At 38.4% G+C, this 21,263-nt stretch overlaps 1 protein-coding gene and 1 pseudogene across 1 annotated transcript; both read left to right on the top strand.

Moving 5' to 3' along the window:
* LOC145797438 (protein PSK SIMULATOR 2-like) overlaps window positions 1-21,263 on the top strand; it is a 185,248-nt pseudogene that overhangs the window by 74,142 nt on the left and 89,843 nt on the right.
* LOC114269117 (putative histone-arginine methyltransferase 1.3) lies at window positions 5,692-20,153 on the top strand. Its single transcript, XM_082883195.1, has 8 exons — window positions 5,692-5,844; window positions 5,944-6,013; window positions 7,138-7,192; window positions 7,869-7,952; window positions 19,216-19,316; window positions 19,393-19,565; window positions 19,657-19,808; window positions 19,961-20,153. Exons 3-8 carry the CDS (start codon window positions 7,145-7,147, stop codon window positions 20,045-20,047), a joined length of 645 nt encoding a protein of 214 aa, XP_082739321.1. The 5' UTR covers window positions 5,692-5,844; window positions 5,944-6,013; window positions 7,138-7,144; the 3' UTR covers window positions 20,048-20,153.

The following is a 21,263-nucleotide window of genomic DNA, read 5'->3' as shown; positions in this document are numbered from 1 at the left end:
CAAAATCACATGGGCAAATCGTGTTTTAAATAAATTTCAAAGCAGTTATTTATAATTTACCCATTATTTTTTTATATATTAACCACCTTATATTAGGAATTGGTGGCCAAGATGTATATATTGTTATCACTCTATTTCAGTTACAATAGTTTTTCTTTGTGGGCCAAAAAAAAAAAGAAAAAGATCTCTTAAATTCGAAATTTTAAATACATCTTATATTTTCCAGCAAATGTACTTGCAAAAATCAATGTAATTGTTTGTTTTCTTTTTTAGAAAAAAAAAAATCAACATTTTTTTCAAAAAAATAGAAACTAATTTGATAAAAATAAATATTAAGAAAATATTTTAAAAATTATTTTTGACCTCCCAAAAAATTAAATAATGTGAAAATGATAATTGTTTTTTATTTTTTTTTTCTTTCATCAAATTAATTTTTAATTTTTCAAAAAAAAAAAAATTGAAAATCAAACCAAACATAAATTACCTGACAGCAGAGGGATAAGGTAAATGGACTAGTAGATTTGAGTTGCACGGGCATTATTTAAATTTGGCTTCACACATCTCATTTAATTTTGTGGCCAAGCTGTCATCCAAGGTGTGAAGATAGACCTTTGCTTCTAGACTAGAGAACCAATCAACTTCTTGGTACGAGCAACCTCCAGGACTTTATTCACCTCAGTTCGCAGCTGGTCAAAGTACTAAAATTTGGAAGAAAAAAATTCATGTTGCACAAAACATACTTATAGTACCTTTCTTGTGCAAATGATATTTGCTTATAGATAAAGATATGCAACAATATCTTAAGCCAATGTCATCCACTAATGAAAACAAACATATTTTATTTGTAAATAAGAACACACTTGAACTGCACATGTCATGCCCCAAGCTCCGTGACAACGCCACACACTCATTTAAGTGAGCATGCAAGGCTAAGAGTCCAACACATAACCAACAATGTAAAATACTCAAATTAAATCCTTAAATATCATAGTGCTAAAAATCATACAAATAGATAATTTTTATCATATGAAAATGTCCACCAAGTCCACTAATAAAAATAATAATAATAATAATCCAAGCACTTAAATCATAGTTCTACTCTCGGCACTCCCACAAGTAAAAACCCCGCGCAGCTCTACTCACTACAAGAATTTACACATTTTGCGACCACTTTTGCCGACCAAAAAAATTTTGGCCGCAAAAAAATGACATTTGGCGACCAAATATTAATTAGTCGCGAATGATCATTGTTTTTGGCGACCAAATATTATTGGTCGCAGAAGGCTACATTTTGGCGACCAAAAAATGAGTTGGTCGCAGAAAGTGGTATACTTTTCCCGACTAACTACAAATTTGGTCGCGGAAGGTCACATATTTTTTGGCGACCAAATTTTTGGTCGCCAAAAATTTATTTTCAGCAACCAAAAAAAATTAGTCGCCAAATTTGTATTTTTAGCGACCAATATTTTAGTCGCCGTTGATTGAGTTTTGGCGACTAAAAAAGTTTGTCGGCGAAGGTACTTTTTCTGCGACTAATTTGGTCTTTTGGTCGCCAAAAGTTTGGGAGGGAAATTTGAACAACCAGGAGGGTAAGCTAGACAGCCCAGTAAATAACCAACCATCATTGTTAGCTGGATCAAGTATAAAAAAAAAAAAATCGATAACCAATAAATATATTTTTTGCTACCATTCAATAAATGAACAATTATTTTATAAGATGGTTTCATTGCTGAAAATAAACAGTGTAGCAATACATTTTAATTGAAAAGACAATGAGGTGATTCGACGAAATTTCGTTGTTCAAATTGATAGTTCGATATTCAATGGTTCAATAATGTGATTCACAAAACCCAAGTCTTGGTGACTACGGTCACTTAGCCCGTGACAAGGCCCAAAACCACACATAGGCCGGTGGTAAAGCCTCGAAAGAAATTAGTTTCTGTGCCAATAAATAACCCTCATTGGCTAGGGTCCAAATCATAGTCAGACTAGAGTGATGTTCAAAATTCAAACAATACACAACTTTTCAATAAAGTATTCGATATGTTCAGAATAAACATTTAGTATAATTTTCAGAATAGTTTCACAAAATATTCAAATAATTTTCATAATAATATTCGAAATTGTTTTATACTTGACCCATATTTTATTTAAGAGAATATGGAGGCTATAAATAAATATTTATAATTTTAAACGATTCAATAGGAATAAAAATGAACCAACAGTGATAGAGGGTTATTTACCTCAAACGCTTAGAAATAATATACCAATACTAGCTCCAAACACCCAGCTCCACCACTTCAATCACACAAACCTAATAAATAAAACCTCAAATAAATTAATATTTTTACGTGTTACATACACCCACAAAAGCCCCACTATATTAGATTAATGTATTGTTGTAATATCCAAGAGATCAAACCATTCAACCCAACTTTATAGCCAAACACACCCTTACCCATGATACAAAACTCCATTGTTTCTATTACCCACCCAAAGTTACACTTACACATTGCACCCAATTCTCAAAACCTAAGTAGGCACCTATAGATCTTCCAAATCCCCTTAATGCATTGATTGTTTAATTCCTCAACATAAACTTAATAATCAACAGTACAGGCAGATTTTACCTCAACCAATGGGTGTCCCAAAATCACCCAACATGTTGCCTCCAATCCCTATTGCAGCCTCACTGGAACCTCTCTTTTCTTTTTTTTTTTTCTTTTACCTTCTCAAACCCTTGCCGCCTATGGAGCAATTCCTAGCCTCTGTTTTGTTTGTTTCCCAAGATTTAAAGCTATAACAAGTGGGCTTATTAACCTAATTTCTCAAAGTTACAAAATTACCCATCTAAGTAATAGAAAATATAATGCCATCTCATAACTAATTCTTTGATATTAATAAATGACCCTTATAAATTAATTTAATTACTAATCTATCTAATAAAATAATCCTACACATAACTTGGGTTTTACAGCACAAATAGTCATCTTAGGTTAGTTAATCTTCAGTTCAAGAACAGAGAAATTACCACAAGAATATTTGCCCACAAATCGATTTCTTTGTCAGGGAAAGCAAGCCATCTTTCGCTCAATACCAGCCATCTTGACTCAAAAACAAATTTAGCAATTGAACCATATTCAGTATTGTACTGAAAAGGAAGATTCTGCCAAACATCCTCAGCCAAATGAGGTAAGTATTGGAGCAATTACCCTAACAATGGAAAGCAGATGTGATGCAAGAACTGTTTGACAACTTCTCCTTGTAAAACTTGTAGAGCCCCTGAAAAAAATTAAAGATAAACATTGGGCGGCACAACTTTTCTCAAGTTGTAAGCTGATAATTAGAAAGAAAAAGTTAAAAGCACAATTTTCCTAACATTTAGATAATCAATTCTTTTTCAACTTATGTAAGTTACTTTTGTCAAACAGTTAAATTGAATGGAAATGTCTCAAGCTCAACCAAAACTGAAACATTAAGATGATAATTTTACATTTTTCATACATGACACTCATATGGTATTCCTTTAAATGGCATAATACACTTTAAGATGACAATTTCCAATGTACCCAAAAAATAAAAAATAAAACACTTTAAGATGACCACATATGTACATGTGACATTTTGAAATGCAAGGGGTCAAAGTGAATTAACCAACAGTTCCAAAAAATTAACCACCTTAATAATGAACAGAAATTAGTTAAGTATTTGGTATTAATAGGAGGGAAAAAAAAATGCACTTCGCAACATTATGGGAGCTAGAAGTATTGGGTCAGGAATTCAATGTACACTTGAGCCATCACTTTTCTTTACAAGATGTGAATATAGAACATATAAATCAATTATGTGGTGCAGCAGAATCAACATTTTAGCTAAAGTGCAGAGGCCAATAAGGGAAAATGAGAAATACGGTGCCCCATACTAGGTTGACAATTGAAAATCATAAAACAGTGAATGCAAAAAACCTACATGGCAAACAAAATCTAAATTCATTAACCATCAATATTGCAACATCTCTCGTGCCAAAAAATGTCGAATGGTAGCTAGGTGGTAAAGGAATCACACGCAAGGAATTATTTAGTTCTTTATGATGTAAAGTAAGAAAAGAAGTACCTAAAGATATAGTTCTTTATGATGTGAAGTAACGTACCCAACATAAAGTCGATCTTTGGCAGCATCAAAATAGAAATTTGATAAATCAACAATTGCAAACCGTTGAATGATCTGAAAAGGGGAAAAATAAATGAAAAATATGCCATACAAAAGAGCAAACTACAATGTTTTCAAACCTCCAGTTGAATTAAGAGAAGTTCTATAAAACAGGTATTAGACCAGCAATGTTGTATGGGATAGAATGTTGGACAACTAAGAAACAACATGTAGATAAGATGAGTATTGTTGAGATGAGAATGCTTAGGTGAATGTGTAGCAAGACTAGAAAATGCAGAGTTAGGAATGAGTATATTCGAGAATGGGTAAAAGTAGTACTGATAGAAGATAAGTTGAGGGAGAATAGATTGAGATGGTTTGGCCATATACAATGGAGACCAACAGAGACAATAGTAAAGAGATGCAATTTAGTGACGGTAGATGGAAGTGTCACTCCAAGAAATTACACTTTTGGCGACCAAATTTGGTGACCAAAAAAAATTTAGTCACCAAAAGTTGTGGAATTGGCTACTAGAAATTATATTAGTTGGCAAAAATACAAGAGTTAGCTACTAATTTACTTTTTAGTTAGGGTATATTGATTATTGGCGACTAAAAAAATGTAGCCGCTAAAAATTCCACAATTGGAGACTAAAAAAAATTTTAGTCGCTAAATATGCTACATTTGGCGACAAAAAAAAAAATTTTAGTCGCTGTATAGTTACTTTTGGCTACTAAAATTATTTAGTCGCCGAATGAAAAAAAAAATTTACTTTTTATCTTTGACGACCAAAAGTTTGGTAGCTAAAAACTTATTTTTATCGACCAACTAATATTTTAGTCGCTGTGTAGTTACTTTTACTAAAATTATTTAGTCGCCGAATGAAAAACAAAAATTTACTTTTTATCTTTGGCGACCAAAAGTTTGGTAGCCAAAAACTTGTTTTCAATGACCAACTATTTATTTTAGTCGCTGTGTAGTTACTTTTGGCTACTAAAATTATTTAGTCGCCGAATGAAAAACAAAAATTTACTTTTTATTTTTGGCAACCAAAAGTGTTTTCAGAAAGATGACGCGTGCCTAGCATGTGTCAATTTACCAAAAAAAAATAGTGTGTTTATCCGCCAATGATCAACAAGTACTAGAAAATTGCTTCTTGTTGTAGGTGTTTGCCTTCTGTGTTTGTAATTAAAAATTCTTTGTTATAGGTATATGTGCCATTGTGCTGCTGGTAAAATGCTTTGTATCTTGTCAAACAATTGTGTTTTCCTTAATTGTAAAGAAATGCATGTCTATACCGAGTAGTTATAGATCACAAGGTGCATGTGTGTGACATGATAAACATGCTTGTTTCAGAAACTTATTATGCTGCAGTCATTGAGAATTGCACTGATTTTGTGGGTCGTGTGGGTGTGGATGTTGGTGCTAGTAGCAGTATTCTGTCGTTATTTGCCGCTCAGATTGCCTAAGTTTTGTCTGTGTTTGTGCATGAAAATATGCTGACATAATAGATTTATCCTTGTTTGTTGGTCTTCTAGAATTCTATCCCAACTCCATCCTCTCTTTTTTTTGCCTCACTTTTTTTCTCATATCAGGCTGGTGCTAAACATGTTTATGCAGTGGAAGCATCTGAAATGGTAGAATATGCTCGCAAACTTATTGCTGGGAACCCATTGTTGGCTCAAAGAATTACGGTGCAATTTTTTGTTTTCTTACATTTCAGTTTAAATGTTAATGGAGCTAGTACATTGTTTCTTATTCTTTTTGGGGGCATGTTTTCACTTAAATTATAGGTAGTCAAGGGTAAAGTTGAAGAAGTTGAATTGCCCGAGAAAGCAGATATTTTGATCTCGGAGCCAATGGGTAAGCTTATAATGGCATGTGTGCAATTGATAAATTCTAGTTAACTATGGCATTTTCTGTGATATTAAACATATAATGCCATGGTTGTTTTTTTTATTATTATTGCTATGCAATTTAGTCACACCATCAACGTTATGTTACAAAGTGTGTGTGTGTTTTTAACCCTCTTTTTTGGTTAAGTAATGGAGACACTTTTGTAACATTATAGAATTGGAATGAAATTAGCATATGCTTGGACACAAGTGAAAATTGGGAAAGATATCTATTAAAAAAGTGACTCATTGTGGTATTTTAGAATGGCAACCTTGCCCAATTTGCATGTTGGACAATCTATTCTATTAATAGTGATGGGGAGATTATCTATTGTTTTTCATCCACAAAATGAAGTCTCATTTAGAATCCTTTTTTCTTCCTTTATGGACCTTGTTAGTCAATGAAAGAATGCTGGAGACCTATGTAATTGCAAGGGATCTGTTCCTTGTTCCTAACGGAAAGATGTTTCCTACGATTGGAAGGTGATTGTACATGTCTTATTTTCTATGATCTTAATGATTTTTGTACCCACACAATACCATGGAAAAATGTTTAATGGTTCTCATTGTCGTACTCCCTTAATCTCCTGTATTAAATTAAAAGACTTTCAGTTACTAGCTTGACTTCCCTCTGTGAACTAATGTGCTTTGACTTTTCTGCTTGCGTTATGGTGCAAATATCATGCACGGAACATATGGGAAATTCTATAAGAGATGGAAGAAACTCAATTCAAAAGCAACCATGTTAGTTGTCAGGATTCTAGCTTTACACCTTGCATAGGTTGTTAAGTATGTTAATTATTGTTGTTTTTGTGTTTTTCTTTGATATTTATGTCAGGAACAGTTTTTAAATTTTCACTATGGGCTATAAGTGGGAGCGTAGGTGTTGTTTATTTATTTATTTGTTAGCGGCTTAGGTATATAGTGGGCTTGGGGTTGACTGAACCCAAAGTGTAGCAAGGGTCCCTAGGAGTGCCTACATATATTTGTTTCACTGTGTTTTATCATATTTGTTGCAAAGATTAATATGTGTGTGCTTTGTTTTGTGTCATTTGTTTGGGTTTTGATGTTTAAGGTTGGTTGCTCTTGCAGAATACATATGGCACCGTTCAGTGATGAATATTTGTATGTTGAGATTGCAAATAAGGTAAGTCAAATGAGTTGAAGCAACTGTAGGGCTAATCACTATCATGTCCCATGTGATTAAGTGAAGGTTAAGAATAATTTGTGAAATTTGCTCGACCTCAATTGTAGGTGATTTTCCCCTCCTATTTCTTGTCAAAAGAATTCAATTTCAGTATTTTTTTTTAATTATTTTTTATCAAAAAAAAAAAAAAAATCAGTTTTTAAATGTAAGCTGACCTTTTGGAATCTATCCAATTAAATAGTGATCGAATTAGTCTTACACCTATTTGTATGCAAATTGTAGTGCACGCTGCATTTTACTAGGACAAAGTCCTGGATCAAAAAATCAGGAATTTTTTGTGCTGTTATTTTACTTGAGCAATTAAACAAGCAAAAAGGGGACTAAAAACAATATTAAGTCATTGAATTATTTGTAATTTTGGGTAAGATACATTGAATTATATCACTGCTTTTGCCCTTTGTTATTGTGCTCTTATTTAATGAAGATAATATCTTCACTAGGAAAATTTTGTCCTCTGTTTTAGAATCAGTTTATTTTTGTTTGGTCACTTGTTCCTAAATGCATCCATTTGCTTTATATTGTTTATTTCTTACTTCCATCAAAACTTGTTTTTTGTTGTGTTTTGGTTTTTTTGGCAATGACAGTGGTCTAATATTTTTTACTCTTATCTACGCAGGCCCTCTTTTGGCAGCAGCGATGTTATTATGAGGTTGATCTAACACCTTTATATGGATCTGCTTTCCAAGGGTACTTTTCTCAGGTCCGTCTTACTTTGCAATACTACAAATATTATTGAATTTTTAAGATGGTGTCGCAGTTTTCTTATTATGCTTGGCTTTCAATGTCTACAAGTGCATTATAATGCATCTTATTTGTTGAACCTGTTCTTGATCTTTTCCTTTGATAATTTAGTTGTTGATACATAGAGTTTGGTTTGTTGAGGTTAGTTCTTTGAAGTTACATCTTTTGTATGTGATGCAAAATTTTCTTATTATACAAAATCACCATGAAGAATAACATCACCATTTAAAAGCTCTGAAAGGGTATTTTGATTAATGAAGTTGGGAGTAGAGAAGAAGGATTCATGTAGCCGACCTCATTTGATGGGACTAAAGGCTTTGTTTGGTTAAAGTTGGGATAGCCGTAAGTAGCAATCATTTGAAGAATGTTAATTTTTCTTATGGGTACACACCGAGCTTATGAGTTTTGATCCCATTTGTAAGAGTGTCTTCTTTACCAAGCAGTGGAGATTTTGTCCATGCACATCTAATTCAGATTATCTATAATCTTAGATTGTAAGCAATTTTGAAGAATGTGTACCTTCTAGAACGTCAATAAATTTCATTCTCTTGTTAACACTGAAATAACTAATAATTAAATCCACTAGCATGAATTATTCCCTGTGAGATTTTTTTTTATGAAAGGTAGCCCGCCCTTTGGATTGCCACCCTCAAAATCTTTTCAAACATATCGAAATGACATTATTTAAGATATCATAACTCAAGCAGATGGTCCCAAGGCTTGTTTGAGATGATTTTATTTGTGGCAGTTCAATGTTCATTGAAGTGTGTCATTTTGGAAGAATCTGTTATTTGTCCTTCATTAGAAGAGTTAGACCATGATGTGGATGATGTTGTCTGTGTAGAAAGAAAAAATTAGGAGAAACATTTAAGGGATTCTAGTTGAAAGTAGAAACTGTGAACAATCACATTGTTAAGTGTGGTAATTCCTGATACAGTCAATGACAGAAAAAAGCTGCTTGCAGCTTCCACATATGAATTGAATTAGGTCAATTTGAACACTCATATTATAAATGTGTTGGCAGGAAAGCATTGTTGAAAGGTTCTTGAAACTTTCAAGTACAATGTGTGTGTGTGTGTGCACTCCATGGTTACCATCAACTTGATGGTAAAGCATTGTTCAATGGTTCTTGAAACTTTCGAGTACAATGTGTCTCTGTATAGCGATCCCGAGTTTACCCTTGTTGTACAGTGATCCGGACATGTGTCCGTGGATGTTGGTAGTTGTTTATTATCTTGTTGGCATCCTCTTTACTTTGTATATTGAGTTATAGGATGTGTTGGGCAGGTTTGTTACAGGTTGGTTGTGTTTGGGAGCCTAGTGCTGCTGCCCAGATTTTTGGACCTTCGCTGGAGCGAGGAGTTGGTCGCTTGAGCGAGAGTTGAGTTTGTGTCTGGTGGATCAAGCCAGAGTGGCTTCGCTCGAGCGAGCGATTGCGTCTGGTTCTGGACCTGAGAGTTGCATTTCTTGGCTCGAGCGAGTTTTCTTCGCTCGAGCGGTCTGGTTTGTTCTTCGCTCGAGCGAGAAGTCTGTCGCTCGAGCGTGCTTCTGGTTGCAGACCTGAGGGTTTGAGTTGTTGGCTCGAGCGAGCATTCTTTCGCTCGAGCGCACTTCTGAGTTTTTGGCTCGAGCGAGAGTTTTCTGTGTCTGGTCGCTCGAGCGACAAAGGCTTCGCTCGAGCGAGCGTGCTTTATATCAGCGGACAGTAGCGTTTTTGAACATCAGTTTTTCACTTTCTTTTTCTTTCAAACCCTAGATCCGAGACTCTCTCTCTCTAAACTTACTCTCTCTCTAAGATTTGATCTCCCTAGAGTGTGAATCTAGCCTAGGGCCTTTGTTAAAAAGATAGAGGGCGTTGAGAGCTTCTACTTAATCTGAAAAAATTTGGATTTGGAGCACGTTGATCTTCGATTCTTCATCTCCTTTTTGGCTCAAACTTCGAGGTAGGGATATCCTACTCCTCTCTATGGATTTTGTCTTTAAATTTTAGTATTTTGAGATGTTGGGGTTGGTTTGGTAATTCGGTGAAAGTTTGGGGCTTTTGTGTTATTTTACAAAAGTTGGGGTTTTATTCATAATAAACCTAGATGCATGTTTGGCATAGAGAAATGGAATAAATGTTGAATCATTGGTGAAAATGGGACCTAAGGGTTGAAATGTCAATTATGGATAATGACCTAATTACATTGTTTGATTAATTGGGATAATTAATTGTGAGAAATGAGGAAATGAAATGTTGATTGAATATCCATTGTGCATTTATTTTCTGTTTAGAGATAACTGCTTTGGGCTATCGGTGGAGGATAGTCGTGATTGTTGTAGACAATGCATAATGATTAGGCAAACGGAAACTAATCAATGGAATGTGTCATGGAATTTGACGGTTGATAGAATACATTAACTGTATGTATTGAGTGATTGTATATAGAACCAATGTGTTTGTATATGTTATGTGTAGAGGAGGAGATGGGGGATGTACTCCGCGGTTTAGGGGAAGATGGGGGATGTACCTCTAAACCGGATAGTATTGGGAGAAGATAGGGGATGAACTCCGTAGATACAACTCATATGCTTGTCTAGAGAAGTGAAGATAGAGCTCATATGCTTATCTTTGTGAAGTGTGGATATAGCTTATATGCTTATCTGTGAATGTGGATATTGTTGTTATACATATCTGTTGAGAATGTGGATATAGCTTATATGCTTATCTGTGAATGTGGGATATAGTTTTTATACATATCTGTTGAAAATGTGGATAGAGCTTATATGCCTATCTGTTGAAAAAGGGAAAATGAAAAGTAACTTGGACTCATAAGTCGTATGACATAAATATGTGATTTATGTGAATGTATCAGTGTTGGCCATCTATCAATTGCTAATCTTTTAGTCATTGTTCATGGTTGGTTTAGTGTATTTCTACTGGGCTGTGGCTCACCCTATATGGGAATATCATTTTCAGGTACAGGTAGCATGCCACCTCCAAGGACATAGCTTGGGAGGCTAGAGGCGGACATACTTTTGTCGTTTTACTTTTTGATGTGTTACATGTAAATTCAAGCCAAGGGCTTAATGTGTAAATGAGTTAGTACTCTTTTGTTGTAACCAAGTGTTAACTTGGAAAGTTGTAAGCCCATAGGGCATTTGCTTTTGTTGTTAACATGTAACACGTATGTAATGGAATTCTGATAAATGAAAGAATGTGGAACTTTTACATATCAATGCATGTCTTATTTGATGGGTTTAATGTTATTTTTTTGAGGGCGTTACAACTTGGTATCAGAGCGTACCGGGTTCGAATACTTTGGGTACGTGGGAAGTGATTAGGATCACAATGGGTTTGTCTCGCTTGATAGAGACTTAGATGTAGTATCATATGCTATGTGCTTAATTGATAACATGCTTATGTGACTATGTGGGTATGGGATTTAGTTTCTAGGATGTTGATTGGATCCTTGGGTTTCTGGGAGTCTTGTTGGAAAAGCACTTGATCAATGTTATTTCTAACCGGAACTCTAGTAACGCCTCGGGACTATCATTATCCGGAAATGAAATTCGTAAGTGCTTATGTGTTTATGTGCTTACGTGGAGTGAATTACAGTTGTCCATGCACTAGGACGTGGGTGTTTAGTTTCGGAACATTTGTGAATGTGCTAATGTTCTGTGTTACCTTTATTAGGATGTTAGGGCGAGGAAGAGGTGCTAGGCGTGGTAGACCTGCGAGGCAGGAAGTACCGTTACCGGGTGAGATTCCGGCAGTGCAGGAGGGAGTTGGCCAGGCCAATGTGGCCGAGCCAGTGGGTCAGCAGGCCATGGGTGCCTTGGCCAGAGAGATAGCAGGAGCTTTGGGTATTCTTAGAGCTGGGAATCAGGCAGCTGAGGCAGGGCCTTCTTTCTTGAAGAGGGAGTTTTTCCGGTCTAATCCGGATGAGTTTATCGGGGATCCGAAGGAGCCACTGAAGGCTGATGAGTGGCTAGAGCAAATGAGTAAGATGTTCGAGATGCTTGGCATCGAGGACGGAGCACTGAAAGTGACCTTGGCATCCTTCCAACTGAAGGGAGATGCGGGTCAATGGTGGAAGTACGAGAAGGCTCGTGTTGGTGGTACTTGGGAGGCGTTTGTGAATGCTTTTCAGGAGAGGTTTTTGTCTGCAGCAGCTAGGAAGAAGCTGAGGGATCAGTTTAGCCGGCTTAAACAGCAGGGCTTGTCAGTGGCCGAGTTTGAGGCTACTTTTACCAGTCTGTCCAGGTTTGCACCGGAACTAGTGGCGTCTGAGGAACGCCGTTGCTATGAGTTTGAGCGGAAATTGAGGTGGGGCCTCAAGTTGAGAGTTGGTGGGTCTTACATTTGAGAGTATAGGCACCTGGTAGATGCTGCTGCTCATATGGAAATTATGATGCAGGAAGAGGAGGAAGAACAGAGGGGCTCCAAGAGGAGCCAGGATGGTCAGGGTGATGACAGGAGACAGAGGGGTTATAACCCTCAGCAGTCTCAGGGAGCAGTTTCTAGATCGATCTTTCCAGTGCCGAGTGCAGGCTCGGGGAGAGGCAATCAGGGGGAGTTTGCTTGTTACAAGTGTGGCCAGCTGGGTCACAAGGTTTCTGTTTGCCCGCAGAAGGGTGGGGGTCAGAGAGCTGCTTCTTCTTCAGCTAGACCGCAGAGTCAGAGTTTGGGCAGGGGGCAGCCCTTGTCTTGTTATCAGTGTGGACAGCCTGGGCACCTGAAGAGGTTTTGCCCGCAGTTGAGTGCCACTTCGGGAGCGTCTGGTTCTAGGCAGACGCAGGGTTTTCAGCCAGCTCAGTCTGTCCAGGCCTCGAGGGCCAATCCGGGAGCTTCGTCATCCCAGTCTGTGCAGCAGTCTTTTGCTCCGAGGGGTGAGCAGGTAGACCAGGGGTCTACGGGGCGCGTGTATGCTGTTACCGCGCAGGATTTAGTACCGGCTCCATCGGTAGTGAGAGGTACTTTTCTGTTTTGCAACTCGGTTGCTAGTGTGTTGATTGACACAGGTGCATCTCATTCTTTTGTATCTGCTGCATTTGCATCTGTTTTGGAATTGGAGTTAGCACAGTTAGCATCTCCTATTTGTGTGGTATCGCCTTTGGGTGGTGAGTTGATCCTGAAATAGGGTGTTAGAGGATGTGATATAGAGGTCGCCGACTATAGGCTTCCTTTTCCGTTTGTTGTCATGCCCATGAAGGGTTTTGATGTTATTTTGGGTATGGACTGGCTATCGTCATACCGGGCTGTTATCGATTGCTACCGCCAGAGGGTCACGTTATGTACCTTGAGCGGGGAGTGGTTCCATTTCTTGGGAGACCGGGTTGGTAGTGTTTTGCCACCGGGGTATGATTCGCGAGGGCGAAGTGAGCTTAGTGGTCTACTTGCTAGCTTTGAGAGTGGTGAGAGTGGTGAGACCCAGCTTGTGTTGCCAAGGGTGGTTTGTGAGTATTCGGATGTTTTTTCCGAAGACCTTGTTAATTTGCCACCTCACCGAGAGATAGAGTTCTCTATTGATTTAGTGTCTGGCACAACGCCGATTTCTATGGCACCTTACCGTTTTGCTCCAGCAGAGTTGGTTGAGTTGAAAGTTCAGCTCCAGGAATTGCTAGATAAGGGCTTTGTTCGCCCTAGTGTTTCGCCGTGGGGAGCACCGACCCTCTTCGTTAAAAAGAAAGATGGTGCCTTGAGATTGTGTATTGACTACCGGAAGTTGAATCGGGATACGGTTAAGAATAAGTACCCTATGCCCCGTATAGATGACCTGTTTGACCAGTTGAAGGGTTCCCGTTGTTTCTCTAAGATAGACTTGAGATCGGGTTACCACCAGTTGAGGGTCAGGGAGGAGGATGTTCCTAAGACGGCATTCCGTACGCGGTATGGCCATTATGAGTTTCTGGTGATGCCATTCGGGCTTACCAATGCACCGGAAGTCTTTATGGACTTGATGAACCGGATCTTCCGGGAATTCTTGGATCGGGTTGTAGTCGTTTTTGTGGACGACATCCTTATCTATTCGCCTACTGAGGAGGAGCACGAGGAACACTTGAGAGTGGTGCTTGAGTTACTTAGAGCCCATAGGCTGTATGCCAAGTTTGGGAAGTGTGAGTTCTGGCTGAGGGAAGTCAAATTCTTAGGCCACGTGGTATCCGGGGAAGGGGTGTCTATTGATACATCCAAGGTTGAGGCAGTGCAAGATTGGGCACAGCCTAAGAGTGTGTTTGAGATCCGCAGTTTTCTGGGATTAGCTGGGTATTACCGTCGATTTGTGAAAGATTTCTCCAGGTTAGCGGCACCGTTGACTAGACTGACTCGGAAGGGAGTCAAGTTTGTGTGGAGTGAGACTTGTGAAAAGTCGTTCCAAGAGCTGAAAGTTAGATTGACCACCGCTCCGGTGTTGATTATTCCGGAGAGAGGGTTGGGTTATGCGGTTTATTGTGATGCCTCACGAGAGGGTTTGGGTTGTGTGTTGATGCAAGAGGGGAAAGTGGTAGCTTATGGCTCACGTCAGTTGAAAATACACGAGAAGAATTACCCCACACACGACCTAGAGTTAGCAGTAGTAATCTTTGCCTTGAAAATCTGGAGGCACTACCTTTATGGTGAGAAGTTCGAGGTATTCTCGGACCACAAGAGTTTGAAGTATCTGTTTACACAGAGAGACTTGAATCTGAGGCAGAGGAGATGGATGGAGTTCATTGAGGATTATGATTTTGAGTTGCACTATCATCCGGGAAAGGCCAATGTTGTGGCCGATGCCCTTAGTAGGAAGTCCATTAGTGATGTAGCTTGTACAGCCATCCGGGAATGGGAGATGTTAGGAGCACTTGGCGAGTTTGATTTGCTACTGGGCGAATCTGTTGAGGCTGCGGCCTTGTTTTCTGTTGTTGCGCAGCCTACACTTGTGACTAGAGTGTTAGAGGCACAGAGAGGTGACCTTGAGGTAGAATCCCTCCGAGAGGAGATCTCCAGTGGGAAAGTTGAGAAGGGTTTGACGGTGTATCCCGACCTGAGTGTGAGATACCGAGACCGTTTGTTTGTACCGGAGTCTTGCCGTGAGGAAGTACTCCGAGAGTTTCATCATTCGCGCCTTGCGGTGCATCCGGGAGGTACTAAGATGTATCAGGATTTGGGTCGCTAGTTTTGGTGGCGGGGTATGAAGAGAGATGTGGCTGTTTTCGTATCGAAGTGCCTTACTTGCCAGCAAGTGAAGGCCGAGCATCAGAGGCCAGCGGGTTTGTTGCAACCTTTGCCTATTGCCGAGTGGAAGTGGGAGCATGTCACTATGGACTTCGTTGTAGGTCTTCCGAGGACTCAGCGGGGTAGTGATGCTATTTGGGTGGTTGTAGACCGGTTGACTAAGTCGGCGCATTTTATTCCTATGCGCGTGAGAGATTTGGTAGATCATCTAGCCGACTTGTATATTCGGGACATAGTGAGATTGCACGGGGTCCCAGTGACGATCGTCTCAGATAGAGATCCTCGTTTTACTGCTAGGTTGTGGCAGAGCTTGCAGAGTGCCTTGGGCACTAAGTTGACCTTTAGTACGGCCTATCATCCTCAGACTGACAGGCAGTCCGAGCGTACTATTCAGATCCTCGAGGATATGCTTTGGGGTTGTGTCCTGGACTTCAGTGGGACGTGGGAGAGGCACTTACCCTTGGTAGAGTTTGCCTACAACAATAGTTTTCAGTCTAGCATCGGTATGGCACCGTTTGAGGCCTTGTATGGCCGACCATGTAGGTCTCCAGTTTGTTGGGCCGAGGTGGGTGATGCACCTTTGTTGGGTCCGGAGTTGGTTAGGGAGACAACGGAGAAAGTTGAGCTTATCCGTAGGAGGCTTGTTACAGCCCAAAGTCGACAAAAGAGTTATGCCGACCGTAGGAGGAGACCTTTGGCGTTTGAGGTAGGTGATCATGTCTTTCTGAAGATATCACCTAGGCGAGGCTTGATGAGGTTTGGGAAGAGTGGGAAGTTATCCCCTCGATTTATTGGTCCTTTTGAGATCCTTGAGAGGATTGGCGAGGTTGCTTATCGGTTAGCCTTACCACCGCAGTTGTCCGGAGTGCATGACGTGTTTCATGTGAGTATGCTTCGGAAGTATGAGCCAGATCCATCACATGTGTTGGATTGGACCGATTTAGAGATAGGTGAGGATGCCTCGTATGAGGAGAGACCGGTTTGGGTCTTGGATAGGCGGGATCAGGTCCTGCGTGGCAAGACTATTCCTTTGGTGAAAGTCTTGTGGAAACATCACGGAGTGGAGGAAGCCACTTGGGAACGTGAGTTGGAAGTCCGCGAAAAATATCCGGACTTGTTTGTTGATATGTAATCCTGTATTTAAATTTTGAACTATTGTTGAACTTAAGAGCTTTTATATATGTCTTAAGTTGTGAAACATTGAAAATGTTTTGGTTTATTGGAAGTATGTTTTGGAACTTGCCTCATATGGAAGTTGAATGTAACACTATATATGTTGAATATATTGTTGAAATTGGAAAGATAATGCGTAATGTTGATGCATGTTGAAAGTACATATGTTGTTTACATATTGTGAAATGCCTCTTGTTAAAGGGATGGGATGACCGGTAATGGGTCGAATTGTTGAATGTTAAAATGTAACATTGATTAAAATGGAGAAAAACTTGTTTTTGAAAACTTGTGTTTAATTTCGGGGATGAAATTCTTTAAGGGGGGGAGGTTATAGCGATCCCGGGTTTACCCTTGTTGTACAGTGATCCGGACATGTGTCCGTGGATGTTGGTAGTTGTTTATTATCTTATTGGCATCCTCTTTACTTTGTATATTGAGTTATAGGATGTGTTGGGCCGGTTTGTTACAGGTTGGTTGTGTTTGGGAGCCTAGTGCTGCTGCCCAGATTTTTGGACCTTCGCTCGAGCGAGGAGTTGGTCGCTCGAGCGAGAGTTGAGTTCGTGTCTGGTGGATCGAGCCAGAGTGGCTTTGCTCGAGCGAACGATTGCGTCTGGTTCTGGACCTGAGAGTTGCATTTCTTGGCTCGATCGAGTTTTCTTCGCTCGAGCGGTCTGGTTTGTTCTTCGCTCGAGCGAGAAGTCTGTCGCTCGAGCGTGCTTCTGGTTGCAGACCTGAGGGTTTGAGTTGTTGGCTCGAGCGAGCATTCTTTTGCTCGAGCGCACTTCTGAGTTTTTGGCTCGAGCGAGAACTTCTTGGCTCAAGCGAGAGTTTTCTGTGTCTGGTTGCTCGAGCGACAAAGGCTTCGCTCGAGCGAGCGTGTTTTATATCAGCGGACAGTAGCGTTTTTGAACATCAGTTTTTCACTTTCTTTTTCTTTCAAACCCAAGATCCGAGACTCTCTCTCTCTAAACTTACTCTCTCTCTAAGATTTGATCTCCCTAGAGTGTGAATCTAGCCTAGGGCCTTTGTTAAAAAGATAGAGGGCGTTGAGAGCTTCTACTTAATTTGAAAAAGTTTGGATTTGGAGCACGTTGATCTTCGATTCTTCATCTCCTTTTTGGCTCAAACTTCGAGGTAGGGATATCCTACTCCTCTCTGTGGATTTTGTCTTTAAATTTTAGTATTTTGAGATGTTGGGGTTGGTTTGGTAATTCGGTGAAAGTTTGGGGCTTTTGTGTTATTTTACAAAAGTTGGGGTTTTATTCATAATAAACCTAGATGCATGTTTGGCATAGAGAAATGGAATAAATGTTGAATCATTGGTGAAAATGGGACCTAAGGGTTGAAATGTCAATTATGGATAATGACCTAATTACATTGTTTGATTAATTGGGATAATTAATTGTGAGAAATGAGGAAATGAAATGTTGATTGAATATCCATTGTGCATTTATTTTCTGTTTAGAGATAACTGCTTTGGGCTATCGGTGGAGGATAGTCGTGATTGTTGTAGACAATGCATGATGATTAGGCAAACGGAAACTAATCAATGGAATGTGTCATGGAATTTGACGGTTGATAGAATACATTAACTGTATGTATTGAGTGATTGTATATAGAACCAATGTGTTTGTATATGTTATGTGTAGAGGAGGAGATGGGGGATGTACTCCGTGGTTTAAGGGAAGATGGGGGATGTACCTCTAAACCGGATAGTATTGGGAGAAGATAGGGGATGAACTCCGTAGATACAACTCATATGCTTGTCTAGAGAAGTGAAGATAGAGCTCATATGCTTATCTTTGTGAAGTGTGGATATAGCTTATATGCTTATCTGTGAATGTGGATATTGTTGTTATACATATCTGTTGAGAATGTGGATATAGCTTATATGCTTATCTGTGAATGTGGGATATAGTTTTTATACATATCTGTTGAAAATGTGGATAGAGCTTATATGCCTATCTGTTGAAAAAGGGAAAATGAAAAGTAACTTGGACTCATAAGTCGTATGACATAAATATGTGATTTATGTGAATGTATCAGTGTTGGCCATCTATCAATTGCTAATCTTTTAGTCATTGTTCATGGTTGGTTTAGTGTATTTCTACTGGGCTGTGGCTCACCCTATATGGGAATATCATTTTCAGGTACAGGTAGCATGCCACCTCCAAGGACATAGCTTGGGAGGCTAGAGGCGGACATACTTTTGTCGTTTTACTTTTTGATGTGTTACATGTAAATTCAAGCCAAGGGCTTAATGTGTAAATGAGTTAGTACTCTTTTGTTGTAACCAAGTGTTAACTTGGAAAGCTGTAAGCCCATAGGGCATTTGCTTTTGTTGTTAACATGTAACACGCATGTAATGGAATTCTGATAAATGGAAGAATGTGGAACTTTTACATATCAATGCATGTCTTATTTGATGGGTTTAATGTTATTTTTTTGAGGGCGTTACACTCTGCATACACTTCTGTCTGTCATGTTTATTGACAGTAATTATGTTGGTTTTTCTGTTATTATCATGGTGACCTCTAATGATCTCTTTGTCGCTCTCCCTCCTTTACTTTCTGTACAGCCAGTGGTGGATGCTTTTGATCCTAGTCTATTGGTGGCTCCAGCAATATCTCATTAGATTAACTTCACTTCTATAAAGTTATAGTTAACTGTCTAAATAAGAACTATCACTTGCCAACCACAATACTTGTTATAGTATTTATAAAAAATTACTTGTTTCTTTATTAGGACAGCAATTGTTCTTTCATAGTCCATAGAGGCTGTAATATATCCATGTTGAATTGTATTTAAGTATGAAATAAAGCTTGATGATTGTCGTATATTTTTCATTCTGCAGGAAGAGTTGTATGAAATTGCTGCTCCATTGAAATTCAAAGCCCCTGTGGGTACTAGAATTCATGGGTTGGCGTGTTGGTTTGATGTATTGTTTGATGGGAGGTGATCATTTGATGTTTGATTAATAATGTTCTCTCTCTCTCTCTCTCTCAACCATTGTTAATTCCTCGTTCTACAGTACTGTACTATGGTGGCTGAGCACAGCTCCTGGTGCGCCTACAACCCACTGGTATCAGCTGCATTGCATCCTCTCTCAGCCACTTTATGTCATGCCAGGACAAGAAATTACAGGCCGACTCCACATGATTGCACACAATGCTCAGAGTTATTCTATTAACTTAACGATGACAAGTTAGTGTTCATGATCTAACTAGTTCAGTTGTATTTGTTTGTTAATAGGATTCTTTAAATGATCTAATTAGTGGTAAATGAACTTAAATAGCTAAAAGTTGGGGCGCTGGTGCTGGACAAGGAGGAATAGTCCAGACATTGTCCGGCAAATTTGATCTCAAAGAGCCCTATTACCAAATGTCTCAACCCCAAGCCTACTCAATCGCCCAAGATCAGCCAACACATCATCTAACAAATACACAGGTATTGAATCATCCTTGTCATCATGTTGTGATCCTTATGATTTGGTTTTGAAACAAAGGGATAATGGCACACCATGCCTTGCCACTGTTTCACTTTTCCTATGAATTTGATTGTTTTTCTAAGTGTCGGTGACTTGGTTTACTGCTTGGCAGGATATACAAATACAATCACAGAATGAAGAAGGATTTGAGTTGATGCATCAACCATCCCAAAATGTGGATATTGAGTACATTGAGTGAGTCACTGAAAAAATAAATAAAAAGAAAAGAAAGAGAAGCTACTGAAGACTGATTGATTCCCTGTAAATTATGTTAAATTGAATAATCAAATGTGGCTTGCTTCAAATTATGTTATCTTGATAACCATTTATACAAATTTTCAGGGTTATACAAACAAACCTACCAATGAAGTGTTTTTGAAAGAAATTTTCAAATTTTAAAAAATTGTTGGAGTGGTGACTGCTAGTTTCTAGGTGCTTGTTCTATTTAGGTCACATTAAAGTCAAAAAACCAACTTATAGTTATAGCATAGTTTGTGACAAACTTAAAAAATAATTTGACAAAGTTAATTCCAAAACCCCTTTTCTTTTAGTCGTTTTTTTTGTTTAATGGAAAAAGATGCAAAGTTGAAGTTTTAGCATAATTTACTAAACAAAACAAAAGCAAATGGAGGAAAATGAAATGCCATGACTACTACATTCTTCATTTAGTTTAAAATAATAATAAAATAAAATAAAACTATATTCTTCATTTTCTTTTGTCAATCAATATTTTTTTTTTTTTTTGAACAAGTTATAAACTTAAAGAATGAAGAATATAATTTACTTAAAAAAAAGAAAAAAAAAAAGAATGAAGAATATACAGGTGAAGAATATATATATATATATATATATGTACGTTCTTGTTAGTTTAGTTTCTCATCATAATATTTTCTTTTCCTTTTTTTTTTATTCAAAGTATTTTCTTCAAAAGATTAGCTCTTTTTTTCTTTCTTTTTTGGTATGAAAATTTATTAGCTTCTGCTATATACCCTAGCATCACTTTCTTTTTTGATCCAACAAATCTCCATAAAGTATGAATTGAACCCTTTGAATTCAATGACAACAAAAGTTGGATCTATGGTATAGAGAGACCAACACAATTCGCACCACTATCAATCAGCTTTTGCCGCTGCATTCTTAACTCACTATTGTTGAGTCTCAGCTAACTGCTGCCAAAGATGGAAGCGGTTGAATAGAAACGACATTATAACAGTGGCTACAAAGCATGGGGTGCTTAGCAAACGAACAAACTTGAGGACAGTTGTTCCAACATCTTTCACATTTGGAGCCCTCTGCGTCCAAACTTTCTTCTTTCCTTCAATGGGGTATTCTCTGCTGTACGGTATGTTCTTGATCTGTACATTCTCCATAGACGAAAGAATCTGTTCTTGTAGATCACCATTTAAATGATAATG

The sequence above is a fragment of the Camellia sinensis genome, chromosome 8 (assembly GCF_055761805.1).
Source record: "Camellia sinensis isolate YWXY chromosome 8, ASM5576180v1, whole genome shotgun sequence".
NCBI classification, from domain to species: domain Eukaryota; kingdom Viridiplantae; phylum Streptophyta; class Magnoliopsida; order Ericales; family Theaceae; genus Camellia; species Camellia sinensis.
Note: the sequence above shows the minus strand (reverse complement) of the source record. Positions and strands in the feature narration are given on the sequence as shown.

What these genes read in the sequence shown, in the direction of transcription:
- LOC114269117 (XM_082883195.1), top strand. Translation starts at nt 7,145, where the DNA reads ATGGCACCGTTCAGTGATGAATATTTGTATGTTGAGATTGCAAATAAG. An exon ending in TATTAACTTAACGATGACAA is followed by an intron (nt 19,566 to 19,656) that starts GTTAGTGTTCAT and finishes GAACTTAAATAG; the next exon opens with CTAAAAGTTGGGGCGCTGGT. An exon ending in ATCATCTAACAAATACACAG is followed by an intron (nt 19,809 to 19,960) that starts GTATTGAATCAT and finishes ACTGCTTGGCAG; the next exon opens with GATATACAAATACAATCACA.